Source organism: Erythrolamprus reginae, chromosome 1 (assembly GCF_031021105.1).
Source record: "Erythrolamprus reginae isolate rEryReg1 chromosome 1, rEryReg1.hap1, whole genome shotgun sequence".
NCBI classification, from domain to species: domain Eukaryota; kingdom Metazoa; phylum Chordata; class Lepidosauria; order Squamata; family Dipsadidae; genus Erythrolamprus; species Erythrolamprus reginae.
Window position 1 is genome coordinate 157,799,098 of NC_091950.1, and position 16,915 is coordinate 157,816,012.

General features: G+C 35.8%; 1 protein-coding gene across 1 annotated transcript in view; it reads left to right on the forward strand.

Moving 5' to 3' along the window:
* Positions 1-16,915, forward strand: part of SLC49A4 (solute carrier family 49 member 4) — a 110,512-nt gene that overhangs the window by 51,781 nt on the left and 41,816 nt on the right. Inside the window, exon 4 of the mRNA XM_070730278.1 lies at positions 4,172-4,301. Within this exon, the coding sequence (XP_070586379.1) occupies positions 4,172-4,301 (130 nt within the window). The remainder of the gene's footprint in view (positions 1-4,171; positions 4,302-16,915) is intronic.

The following is a 16,915-nucleotide window of genomic DNA, read 5'->3' on the forward strand; positions in this document are numbered from 1 at the left end:
GGTTCTTACTTAAGTTATTTCAACTTTATGTATATCTTGTCTCATCTGATTCTCTAGCTCCTTAATAATAAATTACTGTAGTTCAAAACAAAAGCTAATAGGATATGAAAGTACTTTAAAATTTGGTACCCTAATATTATTAGGTATTGCTTATTTCCAAATAATTTTGAACATACAAAAAAGCATCAAATTGTTGGAATTCAAACCCAGAAAAAAAGTAGGTCCCGAAAATATACGGTCACAGCTATCAATATACCACAACCGAGGTTTGTACAAACATAAATTATAACTAGTGAACAAGTACATGAAATCTTTCATAGGCCTGACAATATTTATGTCTAATTTAAAATGTCTATAAACTGAAAAGTTAGATTTATAATTACCGGTAGTTTTTTTCATGTTTCACACAATAAGCTTAAAAATGAAATTTCAGTTGATAACAACTAGATAGACCAACTCCACAGTTTAAAATAGCAGCTATGGATTTTATCTTTCCCTACTTTCATCTGTATGACTCAAGAAGGCCATTTGGGAATTAAAGCTAGAATATACATCCTGTAGCCATTGATGGACAGCAAGCTTAGCATAATAGTTAAGCCACGAGGACAGAAACCTAGAGACACTGACTTCTAGTCCAACTTAGACACAAAGCCAGCAGTATATTATTTATTTATTTTATTTTATTTTATTTATTAAATGTTTATGCTTCCCCTCTCCTTATCTAAAGTAACCCTAGTCAGTAGCAATTCATTTCCAAAACTCTTGCCAAGAAAACTATAGGCACTAGTCCAAGCAATTGCCAGGAGCCAACATTGACTCAAAGACACACTCATGCCTACACAATCCATTGATGTCATTTGATTTCAGAAGCAATGTCATATTCTGAGGTATCTGAGATAGAACCCTTGTTAGAGAGTACTTCTGGTCTCAATTGTTCCAAATGTTCCTGTTTAAGGAAGATTCAAAGCAGTAGAGAATGCCGTTTTTGTAGGTAACCACTTACCTTCTTTGGGTGTAAAGGTCCAGTATTAATTTGCATTGTAAATGCTTATGATGGGTGTAAACATTGATAAAAACAGGAGTTGAAGTTTGGATTAGAATTTTGGGTTACAGAAGCTTCATTGGAGATCTCATGGAAGATGAATGAAGGCTTCAACTCTTCTCTAAAATAAACAGGTCAATATTGCTTCCATTGTGTGCTACATTAAAGAAAAGAGAAATATTTCTGTAGTTGGTTTTCTGTTACATAGATTTTATTTGAAATAAGAGTGAAGTAGCCTTCCAGATACTGTTGAACTACAGTTTCCAGTACAGTATGGTCAACGGAAGTTGAATTCAAGAACATCTGGAGGCTTAAACATTTCTCTGAAACTTCCAGATAGTTTGTACCTTTATGTTTAGAAAATCAAATTATGTGCACAGTGATGTAGACTCATTATCTGTTTGAATTCTGTGTGGATGTTTCTTTTAATATTTATTCATGTTCAAAAGTTCATTTTTTTTACATAATCCACTAGATTTTCAATTTAACAGAGATTAAACGCCTAATAGTGAGAGAAGAGACTCTGTTAAGACAGAATGACTGTTAAATCCAAATGTGTTTTTGTGAATTTTACATATTCTATGCATTCATAAAATGGTAATAGGATTTTAAGAATTTTATATTTTATTTTTCTATAACATATATAGCAGATTTTGTCTTTGCATTTTGAGTCTGCTAAACCAAGTGTTTGACCAATCAAAAGATTTACTGTACTGTTTATTTCTGCTGGCTGGTATTTGTTGCTCATCCCTTTTATTTGAAATTGAAGTATGACAGTCTTGTTACAGCTTAACTTTCCTTACATTCAATAGCATGATGAAAATATACTGTATCTCAGTGTTGATTTGCATAGCATAACTGCAGTTTTCTTTTATGAAAAACTCATGGAAGTCTCTTATATTTCCTTTTCCCTAAAGTATTTTTATTTCTTTATTCATTTTAGTTCCTTAACAAAAGCCTGTTTTAGTTCCTTAACAAAAGCCTGTTGCTTTCTTCAGTTATGCTATTAACGTATTATTAAATTCTGTTATTTAAATTTCCCTCACATTTTGTAAACATTTAAGTATATCTTTTCATGTGACAACACTGAAGAAATGACACTTGGCTACAATGTCAAATAGTGAGTACAGCTTGTATAACAGTGTAAATGTGCTGTCCCATAAATATAATGCAACACGCAGCCATTATTGCCTAAACTGGCAACAAAAGTGACTTCACCCCTAAGTGTACACCCAGCAGACATGGTTGGTAAATCCACAGTAACTGAATTTAAACATGCCTGGAATAAACATATATCCATCCAAAGATAAAATACAAGAAATAATATAAGGGCAGACTAGATGGACCATGAGGTCTTTTTCTGCCGTCAATCTTCTATGTTTCTATGTTTCTAAGTGATAATGTCCAAATGGGGCCCAAATTGTCAATATTTTGTGTGGCCACCATTATTTCTCAATACTATCTTAACCCTCTTGGGCATAGAGTTCACCAGAGTATCACAGGTTGCCACTGGAGTCCTTCCACTCCTCCATGATGAATGTCAGAGACCTTGCAAACCTTCACCTTCCATTTCAGAATGTCCTACGGATGCTCAATAGGGTTTAGGTCTGGAAATATACTTGGCCAGTACATGACATTTACACTCAGCTTCTTTAGCAAGGCAGTGCTCATTTTGGAGATGTGTTTAGGGCCATTATCATGTTGGAATACTGCCCTGTGGCCCAGTGCTTCAGTATGTCACAGTACATGTTGACATTCATGGTTCCCTCAGCAAACTGTAGCTCCTCAGTGCCGACAGCACTCATGCAGCCCCAGACCGTGACATTCTCATCACCTTACTTGACTATAGGCAAGACATACTTGTCTTTGTACTCCTCACCTGATTGCCTCCACACATGTTTGACACCATCTGAACCAAATAGGTTTATCTTGGTCTCATCGGACCACAGGACATGGTTCCAGAAATCCATGTCCTTACTCTGCTTGTCTGCAGCAAACCATTTGTGGGCTTTCTTGAGCATCATCTTTAGAAGAGGCTTCTTTCTGGGAGGACAGCCCTGCAGACCAATTTGATGCAGCATATGGTGTATGGTCCAAACACTGACAAGATGATCCCACCCCCACCCCTTCAACCTCTTCGGCATTGCTGGCAGCACTCATATGTCTATTTCCCAAAGCCAACCTCTGGATATGCCACTGAGCACAGGCACTCAACTTGTTAAGTGGACCATGGCGAGGCCTGTTCTGAGTGGAACCTGTCCTGTTAAACTGCTGTATGGTCTTGGCCACCATGCTGTAGCTCATTTCCAGGGTCTTGGCAATCCTTGCATAGCCTAGGCCATCTTTATATAGAACAACAATTTATTTGTTTTTTTCAGATCCTGAGAGAGTTCATTGCCATGAGGTGCCATGTTGAACTTAAAGTGGCCGGTATGAGAGAGTGAGAGCTGTAACACCAAATTTGACACTTCTGCTCCCCCTTCACACCTGAGACCTTGTACCATTAATGAGTCACATGATACCAGGAAGGGAAAACGGCTCCTTTGGCCCCTTTGAATATTATCACTTAAGGATATACTCACTTTTGTTGCCAGCAGTTTAGACATTAATGGCTGTGCGTTACGTTATTTGGGGACAGCACATTTACACTGTTATTCAAGTTGTATACTCACTACTTTACATTGTAGCCAAGCCTCATTTCTTCAGTGTTGTCAAATGAAAAGATACACTTAAATATTTACAAAACATGAGGGAGTGTCCTCACTTCTGTGACACACTGTATATATCTTTTTTAACTAAAATTTATGCATTTGATTTCAGTGTATACCTTTGTCATTTTATTCCATTTCTGTCATGAATGACAGTTACTGCTATTATTTATTGAAAGGGTAGATAATGATAGAAAAGCATAGGTAATGGTAGGAAAGGTTAGGTGATCAGTGAATGGGGATTGAAATCAGACAATTTTTGTATGATCATTCCATGGATCTAGTAAGCTGTTTTCCAGATCATATTCTCTGTTGTTCCCATAGCATTTTAAAACAGGCTGGCAAAGTTTTTTGGGCAATGTATGTATATTTTATTATAATCCATTTTTTCCCTTTGGTTTCTTTAATTGTGTCCCCATAGAATTTGGTATTGTGGCTGTAATATTCTCTGCAGCGCTGGCTTACTTCCCATCACGTCCTCCATTCCCACCCAGTGTGGCTGCAGCTAGTCAGAGGCTCAGCTACGGAAGAAGTTTTTGTAGGCTGCTCAGGTATGTATACAATAGCTAAATTAGATAATAACAACAACAACAACAACCACAACAACAATAATAATAATAATCTATTCCTTCCTTCCTTCCTTCCTTCCTTCCTTCCTTCCTTCCTTCCTTCCTTCCTTCCTTCCTTCCTTCCTTCCTTCCTGTTATATAGTGTTCTGTTGGAGTTTCTTACATTTTGAAATTGTGGAATCTTATTTAATTAAGTACGGTAGAACATTTAATACAGTATTTCTTATGTTAAACGTTAACTTGAAGTGGTTATGGACAAGGATATCTAAGAATAGAATAGAATAGAATAGAATAGAATTTTTATTGGCCAAGTGTGATTGGACACACAAGGAATTTGTCTTGGTGCATATGCTCTCAACGTACATAAAATAAAATATACATTTGTCAAGAATCATGTGGTACAACACTTAATGATTGTCATAGGGGTCAAATAAGCAATGAAGAAGCAATATTAATAAAAATCTTAGGATATACGCAACAAGTTACAGTCATACAGTCAACATGGGAGGAAATGGGTGATAGGAATGATGAGAAAAACTAGTAGAATAGAAGTGCAGATTTAGTAGAAAGTCTGACAGTGTTGAGGGAATTATTTGTTTAGTAGAGTGATGGTGTTCGGGAAAAAACTGTTCTTGTGTCTAGTTGTTAAGGACCAAAAAAACCCAGGGGGATTCACATCAATAGCCAACTGTGACTAGAAAATAAAATAGGCACTATATATATTATGTTTCCAAACAGTAGGTAATGCATCTGTCTATTGGCAGACCCAGGATCAAATTATTTTCTGTAAAACAAATTCTCAGGAAGAATAATTTATTACTGAGCAGTAATAAACGGTGGTGGTTTCTTTGTTGTTATTGTTCTTTGTATTCTTATAGTAATTGAGTCCTCTCTTTTTTTCAATGATGCCATTAACTGATAATTAATTTTCTGCTATTTCAAAATGTCACTTTAGTTTGCTATTTACGCACATTTCTCCCAGTTATTTTTATTCTTTCCATCATCTATTTGCATATTTTGAGAGCTCAAGAGATGACTTCTAAATACATTTATTGCAAAGAACTTTTGTAGTGCAGGTACAGATACTGCACAAACTGAATATTTGGTTGATTAAGAAACAGCCTGTTTGCTACTTGGTGTTTTGGTGATCGGAAACAGAATTAGATGATTGATATATCCAAGATGCTGAAAAAGAAAGTGGGAATTCTATTTAGGACATTTGGCAATCTTACCCATATTGTTATCTGAGAGCCTACATCCTGTCTGTCACCAAGCTGTGTTGTAAAAATGTTACTGTCAATTAAAAACCTGAATAAAAACTAGAGCAGGCGGCAGAGTATAAAATGTGTACTGACATGACTCTTTTTGAGAACTATGAAAGTAAAAGGACTTCTGAATTGTGACACAGAATCTGAATTTCCTGTAAAGATAAAGAGTGGATTATAAAAAAAAAATACTAGCCTTTTAATAACAATTAAATAATTGAGAATTAAATAGTATGCGTTTCTGGTTCTTGAGGCTTTGATTAATGAAAAACAGTCTAACTCATTGTTAACTACTTGCGTTATATAGTTGTGCACTAATCTACTTTATTTCCATTTCTTTGTTCACCTTATCTTTCAGATACTTCCATTAATATTTTTCTCCCAAGCAGTACTTTAGAAGTAATCCACTCATAGGGGAATTGCTTTTACCTGACCAGATAACACATCCTATGTATTCAATGCAGTTTAATATACTGCAGATTTCATTATTTTGAGAGCATATATATTTTACCTAGTACAGCAAGGGATAATTATTGTGTGAATATATTCACATGCAGTATTATTTGTTGAAAACTTCCTGATCATTGAAAATTTAATGAAGACCTAGGCATTATTGATTAGATGAGTAAAGTTTATAAAGGAGCATATTTTTAATTAATCATACTATGTAAACTGATTTTAGCCAGAAAACATAAATATATGGAAAAACAGTATCACACCTAAAAAGTGAAATTGCTTTGAATTCTGGCTTATTACCTACAAATAGCACTCATTGCCTCCATTGACTTTTTATGGCCCTGGGAGCAATTAAAATAACCTAAGATCTCTGCAACTTTTTTTGTTCACAGTCGTATCTGAACTGAGATTCCCAACTAATAAATCAGAATGCAATGACAAATTTGTTTTTGGCTTCTTGTTCTTTGATTCTTTCTTTCTTTCTTTCTTTCTTTCTTTCTTTCTTTCTTTCTTTCTTTCTTTCTTTCTTTCTTTCTTTCTTTTTGAAGCATATAGCCAGAAATTCTAGTTAGGACATAATGATAAATAAATCTAGTATTTATATTTAGCCACAGATTTCCCACATAATTTCAGTTTATGCAGCAGTCTTAGATTCCAGGGTGCTAGCAAAAAAATAGCACCAATTCAAGCTAGGAGGTGCTATTGTTGTGGTGAAGATCATATGTATCTGTTTTGAATGCAACTCAGTCCATGTCCTATTCAATATATTTCCTCTAGGACATCAAGGTGATGTGCATTCTTCTATTCCTTTTTTTAAAACTCCACAATATCTCTGAAGTAAGAATTCCCTCCTAGACTGGAGATTGCCACTTTTCCAGTATAAAGTATATATCCCTAATGGGGATTTAAACTTGTTACTTTAGTTCAGTAACACTTCATAGAAGAATATGAATCAGTATCAGCATTGATGGCAACTTTACAACATTAATATGAGAAACAGTATTTTTATTGCTATGTCAGCCCACAACAAATTACCGTAGGCTATGCATACTGTACTTTTGATGAATCTCATAAAGCAATTTATACAAAAGTATTGCATTATTAAGCATTAATAAAATATTTAATAAAACATTAAAGAGAGGGGGGAGGAATGCCAAAATTTCCCTGGAGCAAAATTAAAAAAATAAATTATAGGCTGTTGTTTTTAAAATTGTAAGTCAGTTTTATACTTGTTGGCATGCATTATAGCTGTTATATGCACATAATGTATTATGGAATCATACTATTTGACTGCACTAATTCTCCTCTCATAAACATTTTATTGAAGATAATCAATCATATTGAACCATCATGTATTGTATGTAATAGATGCAGACAGATATAATCAACACTGCAATGAGAATGTGTTTTTATTAGCAGGAAGAGCAAAATTTGCCCAGTTATTCTTCAGAAAATTCAATTGTCATAACCTATAATTGCTGTAGCCTGAAGATCTTGAAATGAAGCATATTCAAAAAGGCCATCACCATTCTCAAATAATGTCCCAGAAGGAGGCTTCTTGTTTAGACTCAGGTTAATATGAATATCTCCTTTTGATGTCAGTAAATCGAAAAACCAACATAACCTGAATCAACCATGATATTTCCCCTCACTTTTACATGGGGACAAAAAAAAAGAGCTACTGTTTGCTTCATCTTCTTTCATGTTGCAATCAGAGCAAGAAAGTTAGATGACAGGAAGTAGTACTATCTAGCCTAACACACCCATTATTTTAATCCCATTATATTTAATCCAGGAGTTAATTCTGAATGAGAATGTTACTGCCAGTTACTCCATCTTTATCAGAGTTCAGAGCTGACAGAGTAGTTTCAGTTTCAATTCTCAGCACAGACTCAGATCTGTTTAAGCTCCCATTGGCTGACTTAGTTGACTTAATATGCCTATTCATTGGCTGACCTTGTTATTATGTCTCTCAGTCATGAATAGTCCAACGCTCCTCCCTTTATGATCAGAAGAGACATAAATTAAATTAACTTATTATTCTTCCAATGGTGCACCCCACCCAATGGCTTGATCATTGTGTCTGCCAAATTGTCCTCTGAAGAACAGCGAAGCAAGGTAATAAATTTACATTTTATGGCTTCCCTGACATTACAATGTTTAATATCAATATGCTTGCTTCTATTCTTTACTTTGTCACTTGTTGAAATTTTAATACAGGCAGCATTATCTTCATACACCATTAAAACTTCATTTATCTTTACATATCCTGTAACAGTTGTACATACCAGGTTACCTCTGAACTATTGTTGAAAACTTGTTGACTTGAATTCTGAATCTCTGTCAGTTTGCAGCTGACATACCTGTTGCTTATATCTCTTTTCCACAAAACTTACCCATTGCTTACATTTCTGTAGCACCTCTATTTTACTCTTTAGTAAATAGCAGAACTCAAAGCTGCCAGTGCATACTTTGCTTCCCCCAAACTGTTTTGCATTGGCCCAGCCAAATCTGCATGTATCAGCTCTAGAGACCTTGTTGTCTGCCTTGTACTACATTTGCTTACGTGGAATGTCTTGGACTTTGATGATTTGTATACCGCACAGTCTAAATATGCCTTACATCCCTTTACATTTAACCCTTCTGCAAACTGTTTCATTTTTTGCAAAACTCTGAAGCTGGCATAGCCAAGCTTCCTGTGTAAGAGATGAACACATGAATCCTGTGGTGCCACATTTCCAAATCTTATACATATATTCCCATTTCTTTTTATGAGAGATTTCCCATTTACAAATCCTTGCTTGTCTAAACCAGAGACACTCAATCAATTATGTTCCATTTCAGGCACACATAATATATTATTGAACCTTTTCTCCAGATATGGAATTTGCACACTGCCTCTTCCAGTGACTTTAGCCTTCTGGCTATTTGCCAAGGCTACTGTGTCTCCAGCAGCTGGATCCATTCTGTAAAACAGTTTAGAATTATTAACAATTGTTTGACTTTCACCACTGTCTATCAACCATTTGTCTCTGCTATTGCAATAGCTAACTTTAGCAACAGCAACTTGTTCATCTGTAGCTTTTCTTCCTTACAAACAGCTTTTTCTTTGCAAAGAGTCCTTCTTTAAATGGGTAGTTTCATCACAAATGAAACACCTCCATTGTTGCTGTTCTTTCTGCTTAGAAAGTCTTTCTGAGCTGTAATCTGATTTCTACTGCTGCTTTTTTCTTCTCTGGAGACAGCCAGTTTGTGGAATTTTCCGCTGCTCTTATCTCTCTGCTCTGTTGGGCCCCTACTTCAGGAATGTCTCATCGTGGTTTTTTCTATAATGGCGTTTCTGCTCCTCACCAATCAAACAAGCCTTTAGCCTACAAACGCAGTTCCTTCTCTGTTTTGCATTCAAACAGTGTAGAAACAATGTCTCACGTTTCATCAAGACTGTTTAACACTAACAGCACTTTCTGGGACTCAGGAAACTTCATGCCATGCTGTTATAACTCCACAAACAAGATTGTATTTTTACAAAATTCTGTTCCACAGATGCATGTGGTTCAAACCGGGTTCTGTATAATTGTTTTGATAATTGTACAATATTGCATGCTGACATACTAACATGCACATTTCTCAATTTCAGCCAGACCTCCTGGGCAGTCTTTAAATCAGCTACATTGAGAAATTGTTCATCTTCTAAACTTTGAGCCATTGCTTTATCATGCTGCTTCTGCTCTGCAGCTGCAAATGGTGCCTGTGGTGCTTTAACAACAATATTCTACAGCTCCTTAGCATTCAGGAAACACTCTATCTTTGTATCCCAAATAATATAGTTATTATATCCCAAATGAGGCACAGAGCTTTCCTTAAATGCAACAGCAACCAACCTGCAATCTTTCTCAGCCTTTTTTTCTCTTTTAACACAGGTAGTCTTCATATCTTAATTACAGTTCGGTCTTTCTGTGTGCTACCTTGAAAAGGCCTTTTCTATTTGAAAGATCGAGTTCATAGGTGGATAGCCCTTTTTATTTTTCTGACTTATTTTATTGCTTGTATGATAGTAAAATTAAAGAATATTTGCATAATTTCATTTAGTTCCACTGTATATAGATGTAGAGGTGGTACCTCTACTTAAGAACTTAATTCGTTCCATGACCAGGTTCTTAAGTAGAAGCGTTCTTAAGAAGAAGCAATTTTTCCCACAGGAATAAATGTAAAAGCAAATAATGTGTGCGAACCCATTAGGAAAGAAATAAAAGCTTGGAATTTGGGTGGGAGGAGGAAGAAGAGGAGGAGGACAGTCACTGCCAAAAGAAGAAGGTGAGGTGAGGGGAATCAAAAAAAGATCAAAACTTTAAGACTTTAAAAAAAAAAAGAGGGACTCTGAGGTGGCGAGGAGAAGCATGCGCCTCCCATACACCCGGCGCGAAGCTGCCTCCCATACACTGCGCCAGAGAGAGAAACCCAGGGGGAATGGCAGGAAACTGGCCGGGCCTTCGTGCTGCTCTCAAATATCCTGGGAAATTTTTCCGAGCTCAGGTTCTTAAGTAGAAAATTGTTAGGCAGAAGCCACAGGATCAAATCCCAGTAAGGGTATGGCTAGCTGGTGAGGCCAGAACAAGACTGAATAGTGCTATCCTAGTCTCCCTTAATTTTAAAAATTAAGCAAAAACATGTGATACATATGTACGTACGTACGTACGTATGTACGTATGTATGTATATGTTTATATATATATATATATATATATATATATAGACTATATGTATGTATGTATGTATGTATGTATGTATGTATATGTATATGTACACGCATGTACTGTATATATATTTGAACACAATTACCCACATTATGGTTACATCTTGTTCAAATGACTCAACTCAAAATGTTGGTTGTTAGCCTTTGATGTTCTTAACAATTTAGAACCTGAATATCTTCTGTGATTCTTTTTTGTTCTGACTCTATATGAACATCTGTAAGTTATATATTCAACATACAGTAGTTATAATTTTCTCTGTATGGTATTATGCACTCCTGAAGATAGCCTGGAGGACATTAAAGGTGCACAATACAGTTTCCTGATTGTTGGATGGCTAAATGATGCAATACCTGTCTTAATACCTGCTGTACATGCTGTCTAGGCTACCCCTGACCTGCTGGAATCAATTTAAGAAATTAACTGTAGCCTGTAAACAAGTTGTTTGGAAGTCAAGAATGAAATACTGCCAGTACTGTTCAATATGTCTACAATGATCAGTTGGGGATATTCTGCTTGTGGTTTCAAAGGTAGCTTGGTTTCCAATACAAGTATTGCTTTCCTCGTAGAAGTGCACCAATTGTAGAATTTCTCTTGAAAGAAGTATGCTTCATTCACTTCATCTGAAAATATGAAGGTATATTCTTGGGTATATCGAAAGGTGTTCCCACATTAAAGTTATATACATATAAATATTGAATGATGAATGCTTTCAAACTCTTTTGCCTAGCTTTACTAATTCTTGGATTTGAACCAGCTTAGAATCTGTATTTTTTTTTAAAAAAAATTGGTTTAGATGTCTATTTTTGTTACCTTTCCCTGAAAAAAGGAAGCATGCTAAAAGTGGATAGCCTGGGTAGTAAATATAGAACATACTAATCCTTATAGACATTATTGCTATGAGGAATTGTGAACTGTACAGCAGAAGGGGCACACAAGTTGAAACTGCCTGATTTCTTTAAATGGAAGGAGACACATAACACAAACCAGGTGTGAAAAGAGTCAATACATGGACACAGCAAAGGACATTGTTTATGTTAGAGGGTGCTAGTACCAGCAGAAAGGGCAGGCTTAAGGTCTCTTTAGAAAAGTAGAATTCAGTACTAAAGTCCCTGCATATTTTTATTTGATTCTGCATTCCTGTTGTTAAAATTCATGTTATAATTTACATTGCTTTTCTATTCCTTGTGTATCATTTTTAAAGATATAGAACCTATAACTTTTGGGGCTTCAGAACTCTTTTACATTCCTTTGGCGAGGAGGCCAGTGATAACTGTAGTTGTGCATTACTAATAATATATATATTATAGCATCTAGCTCCAAACTCTTTGGTTCCTTGTTTAGTGGGCAAGATTACCATAACATCTGTAGAATTCTTCCAACAGGACACAAGGGTTATTCTGAAATCTTTCCAGGAAATAACTGAAGTAGGAACTGCATAGTTCCTTTATCTATAGGAAGGAAGTGTCATCGATAGGAAGGAAAAGCCATGGTGGCGCAGTGGTTAAAATGCAAAACTGCAGGCTAACTCACTGCTTACTCCAGGAATTTGAGTCTAATTGGCTCAAGGTTGACTCAACTTTTCATCCTTCTAAGGTCGGTAAAATGAGGAACCGGATTGTTAGGGGAAATATGCTGACTCTAAGCCACTTAGAGAGGGCTGTAAAGCACTATGAAGCGGTATATAAATCTAAGTGCTATTGCCATTTAGAGATCAATCCTGGATCTAATAAATAAGATTATGTGTAGCTCAGAGTTGAACTCTGGAATTCTTGATGGTCTCTGAGCTTAGTTATATGTTTGCGGTGTTTTGTTATTAGATTATATAACACCTTCAGTGCTAGAAGGGAATGGGATTTGTTCTCTTTACATGCAGTAGCTTGCTGCAAAGGCACAGTGGTTAGAATGCAATATTGCAGGTTAATTCTGCCCACTGCCAGGTTGACTCAGCCTTCCAGCCTTCCAAGATTGGTAAAATGAGAACTCAAGATTGTGAGCTGTGGCCCACTACCTGGCTTTGGCCTATTGGTCACTGGACTGCGTGACTGACCTCTCCCACTCGTGTTACCATCAGGCACTTTTTGATAAAATTGCATGGCTCTCTATTTTATTGAAAAATGCAAAGGCAAATGGTTTCCTTTTTCTGGTTTTCTGAGTTGCTGCAGTGTGTTTGTGCTCATCTAAATAATATTTCTTCATAGCTTCTCTTATGTTGAGTTGTTACTTCAGTAGTGGAGCACTTGGTTAGTGTGGTGGTTTTTAGAGAGACCTGTGTTTCTAATTTGCTGGTAATTTCCTCTGATGATGAGAATATGCACAAAAGGTAGTCTGTTGTTGTTTAGTGAATTTTATTTCTTTGAAGATGTTGTGGATACTTTCATGGGTCTCCTCTAGTTGTTCCTTTTTTATCAGGACAAAAGTGTCACATACAGACCTGATCCGCATTTTTGGTTGTATGCATGGGAATACTTTTGTTTCCAGACATTGCATTAATCTCTTCTCGGAAATCTGAATTATTTGTTCTTCCAAGTTCTTATAAGTGGATTCAGTAGATCAGGTCTTCTTCTATTATAAGAAAAAAAATCTCATTTATCATTCACATATGTAGTTTTGAATTTAACAAAAAATATATAAACTGCAAAGCAACTGGTTAGGAAGCACAAACTTGCCATAATACCAAAACTTTATTATGCATTTAGTGTTGATACTCACTGAATAATGTTATTGTATCCACAATAAAGAGCAAACTCCTAAATACTGAATTGAATATATAGGCTAAAGCTTTATCTTGTCCTGCAGTTCTCAAATGTAAGCAGTTAAGCAATATTTATACCGTTCTAAGCAGATAGCAGCTTTCCCTTTTTATATATATAAGTTATAGCAGCTTTTTGCTTCTTTCATTTACACAAAAGCTGATTCTTTGGGGCTTTTCTCTCAGCCAATGTTTATTTGATGGAATGAGGTTGATGAAGGAATTTCCCCAGCTTCCCTTTAGTGAGCATTGAAGGTGAATTGTTATTGGAAGAAAATTTTGCATCCCCTCTCAGTGATTTATTTTGGATCTTGTTTGCTATTTCAGCACTTTACATTAGTTAGCATTTTTTATAAATATGAAATAGTACTATCTTGCATCAGATCACCTGTTTTGAGTATGCTATAAATATAACAGTGTTCTTTTTAAAAGTTTGTGTGATAATGCCTCACTTAAATGAAGCTATGCTTCTTTCTCATATGTGTTTTGTAGGTCAGAGCCATTATTCATTTCAATAGGTTAAAGAAATTTTAGTAAAGGGCATTTTTACAGATAATTTGCTACCTAGGACACATCTAGATTACTGTTACCTAATTCAGTGTATTTTTTTTCTTGGAACTTATTTTGTTGAATATTTAAGAAACAGTCATATCTTTGTTAATGGATGAATAATGGAAGTTGCCTACCAAAAATGTACTTCTTCTGTTTCTTCTTCCATAGAAGAAAACAATGTAAATAAAATTGTTCAACCAACTTAGAAATAAGGGGACATTTCCTGACAATTAGCACAATTAATCAGTGTCTCCAAAGGTTGTGGGTGCTCCATCACTGGAGGTTTTCAATAAAAGATTGGACAACCATTTGTTTAAAATGATGTAGGATCTCCTGTTCGAGCAGAGGATTGGACTAGAAGATCTCCAATTCTTTTTCAACATTGTTATTCTGCTCTTTTTGTACTGTATCTGCTACTGTGCCTAGAGATTGGATGATAAAAACTTTTGTTTCTCTTGTTAACTCCTATACTCTGTTTTTTAAATTCATTGTATCATTTTGAAGTTTATCCCATATATACAAAGCAATTTGGACAATTAGCAGACCTCAGTGTATATATACTAGAATTTAGGTATCCTACCTTTTCAGGATTTAGCAGTACATCTAATTCATCCTGTGAGTGATAAACACTAGTTGGAGATTGATCTAGTTTTGACTGAGCTACATTATGTGAAATATTTACATGTAGTTTTGTAGAACTAGCATACAATCTCTATATTCCCTCCTCAAGTTCTTCTGCACTTTCTTATTCATTATGATGGGGAGTTCCTTGGAGGGATGAACAAAGAACACTGGATTCTACACCAAGGGTATGTTTTCCCAACAGGGTCACCCAAGAGATGAAGGTCATCCCAGTTGCGTAGCTAAAGCAAACAAGACCTTTTGTTGGGAAACAATCATATAAGAACATGCCAGTGGACGATGATCATTATAACAATGGCCAAGATAATCATTTCATACTGCATAGAAAAAATTGTAAACTACTGCTATATTTGACCAAGAAAACCACAAGGATAGGTAGGATAAAGTTATTGATAATAAAATGCTAGATGATAGGGAGAGCACTTAATATACTATCGATAAATAACTAAGGATCCTTTGGAGCATTAAGTGTTTATAATGTGGGTATATTAAAGACTTTGGGATAACTGGTTTCTGATGTTGGACAGGAAAAGAAAATCTGAGCTTGCGATAATTGAATTATAGTAGGAACATGAAATATAAGAACATGGAAAAGGTCAACACAGTGAAACATTGGACAAGAATGAATTGAAATGGTCTGGAAATGAACATTTTCAGTCAGAAGATTATATTGTTTATTATTCGGGGACACAAAAAACAAAGATGTGACATTTCTTTCATAAGAAGAATACAACAAATACAATATTTGGGTAAAGGGCAAACAATGATCCGGTAATTTCAAATATACTTCATTATGCTCCAACCACTGATATAGAAGAAAAGAAATTTGACAAGTTTTATATGATCAAGTTCAATTTGCGAATCAGGGGGAAAAAATTGTATACATGATGTACAATGGACAATAAAGGCTATACTATTTGTGAATTTGAAATATAGAGAATATGGATGACAAATAGCATATTTGGACTGTTTGGCCTAGGAAACCAAAATGAGGCAGAAAAATAACTTATCAATTTCTGCCAATCCAATTATCTTTTCATTGCTAACATAGTCTTCCAACAACTGAAACCACATCTGTATACATGAATATTGCCAGATGGACTAGATGGAAATCAAATTTACTATATCATTAAATAAGGAGGTAGAAGAGCTCAACTAGAACAGTAAAGACAAGGCCAGGGTCTGACTGTGCAATAAACTACTCATGTTCAAGTGTTAAGTAAAACTAAAGGCAAAGAAGAAAAAACCCTGGTGGTTTCTACAATATGATCTTGAACCAAATATACACCATTTTCTAGCAGAACATCAGGAACTGTTTTGAAAACACTTATTGAGATGAGCAGCTATAGAAATCGTGTGTGTGTGTGTGTGTGTGTGTGTGTGTGTACATGCTTAGAATATTATCTATATATTTTTCCTTCATTTTCTTATAGCAATGATGAATGTTGGCTCAGTTTATATATCAAATGGATGCAATATTTGTGACTGATATGAATGTCTGATATAAAATGCTGATTGTCAAATTTGGCACCATATCCAAACAGAGGGAACAATAGAGTGTGGGGCTATTTTGTGCAACTATTAAAATCCCATGTTGAACTCAGATTATTGGAGGGGAAGCAATTATTGGAGTGCAGTCTCTTTATACATTTGTTTCCTCTGTGTAGGTATCTTACCCAGGCACTTTATAAGTTGTGATCAGAAGTGGGTTGCTCTCGGTTCGGACCAGTTCTGTAGAACCTATAGTGGGAATTTCCACCCGCTCGCCAAACCAGGAGTGATCACTGGTTGGCCATGCCCCCAAACCAGCTCTAAACTTGTTATTTGCTTCTGCACATGCGAAGTTGGTTTTTGCCACTGTGCATACACTTGCTAGGCAGAGGTGCGTGGCGTGCAATGCACACATGCCCACGCAGTGTGGGGAAAAGTGAACCAGCGGCGAGGTAGGTTAGAACCCATCCCTGGTTGTGATATATATCTTTGCTCTGCTTGGAAGGCCACAGATGGATAAATACTTGGAACTTCAGCTCCGATCCTTAATCAGTCTACCCTTTAGGGCAAGTCCCCTTCCAACAGTGTGCTTACAAGCCTTGAATTTACAGGAAGGGTGCTTGTGCTTCTGAATTGTTGATGAGTTCCCCCAGCGTACACTCGAGGCCCTCATGGCAGCATGACAGAA